General features: G+C 34.4%; 1 protein-coding gene across 1 annotated transcript; it reads left to right on the top strand.

The window, feature by feature from the left end:
• Positions 1 to 528: 528 nt before the first annotated feature.
• LOC140444551 (uncharacterized) lies at positions 529 to 1,095 on the top strand. The gene has a single exon (XM_072536312.1). The coding sequence runs from the start codon at positions 529 to 531 to the stop codon at positions 1,093 to 1,095; it is 567 nt and encodes a 188-aa protein (XP_072392413.1).
• Positions 1,096 to 1,296: the final 201 nt, after the last annotated feature.

Raw genomic sequence — 1,296 nt, 5'->3', positions numbered from 1 at the left:
CATAATTTTTTGTACAATCTTAATCACTATTTTCTTTTTAAAACGATATTGTTTTCTGATTATATTTCCAAATCCAAAATATCTTTATTCAAACAAACAACAATAAATAACAACCAATAATAAAACCATTGGTACTATTGAAATAATGACACTTGATGTAAAAATTTATTTGAAGTCAAGGAAACTTTTACATCCAAGAAATTCACGAATTATTGACACATAAATTGATGAATAAATTCATGAATTTCTTCGTGAATTTATTGTTGGTGTAAAGCCCGTATTATATGTAATTCAAAACATGTTTATCTACACTTTTTTTCAGTAAAATGCCTACAAAACGACTATCACATAAAAAATGGAATCCAGAAGATATGAAAATTGCTATTGATGTTGTTAAAAGTAAACAAATGGGATACTTAAAGGCTTCAAAGTGTTTCAACGTTCCCAAATCAACCATCGAGCTATATGTCAAACGTGGCAAAGACTCAAAAAAACAATGTGGGTCGAAAACCAGTTTTATCAGCAGAAATGGAAGAAGACTTGGTACAATATTGTTTGGAAATGGACAGAAAATATTATGGTCTAGAACTTGCAGACGTTCGGAAATTAGCATACCAGCTTGCTATCAGAAATAACCTTTCCCATCCCTTTTCAGAAATAGATGGTAATGCCGGTAAAAAGTGGCTCCGAAATTTCCTTAGACGGCATCCCAATCTATCTATAAAAAAACCGCAGAAGATTTCAAAAAACAGAATAAAAGGTTTTACCCCAGAAAATATCAACCGTTTTTTTGATATTCTGGAACCAGCTATGAATAAGATAAATTTCAACCCCCTGAGAGTGTATAATGTTGATGAAACAGGTATCACTATCGTACAATCCAAGATTGCTAGGGTCATCACCCTAAAAGGAAAAAAACAAGTAGGAGCCGTAACTTCTGCAGAAAGAGGGGCACTAGTAACTGTAGTTACGTACATGAATGCTGCCGGAGGATTCGTTCCTCCGTTATTTGTATTCCCACGCAAAAATATGAAGACCGAGCTATTAGACGGAGCTCCAGCTGGGTCAATTACTGATTTTCACCCTTCAGGATGAATACAGAGCCACATCTTTACGCGATGGGTGCAATATTTTAATAATCATGTAAAACCTTCAAAAGACGTGTTGCTCATTCTTGGCGCCCATTATAGTCATACACGGAATCTGGACGTTATAGACTTAGCGAGAAAAAAATTATATTTCTATTGTGTGCATCCCTCCCCATATGTCACATAAAATCCAACCGTTAGATTTGTG

The sequence above is a fragment of the Diabrotica undecimpunctata genome, chromosome 6 (genome assembly GCF_040954645.1).
Source record: "Diabrotica undecimpunctata isolate CICGRU chromosome 6, icDiaUnde3, whole genome shotgun sequence".
Classification (NCBI taxonomy): domain Eukaryota; kingdom Metazoa; phylum Arthropoda; class Insecta; order Coleoptera; family Chrysomelidae; genus Diabrotica; species Diabrotica undecimpunctata.
This window is presented reverse-complemented; position numbering and strand designations above follow the sequence as displayed.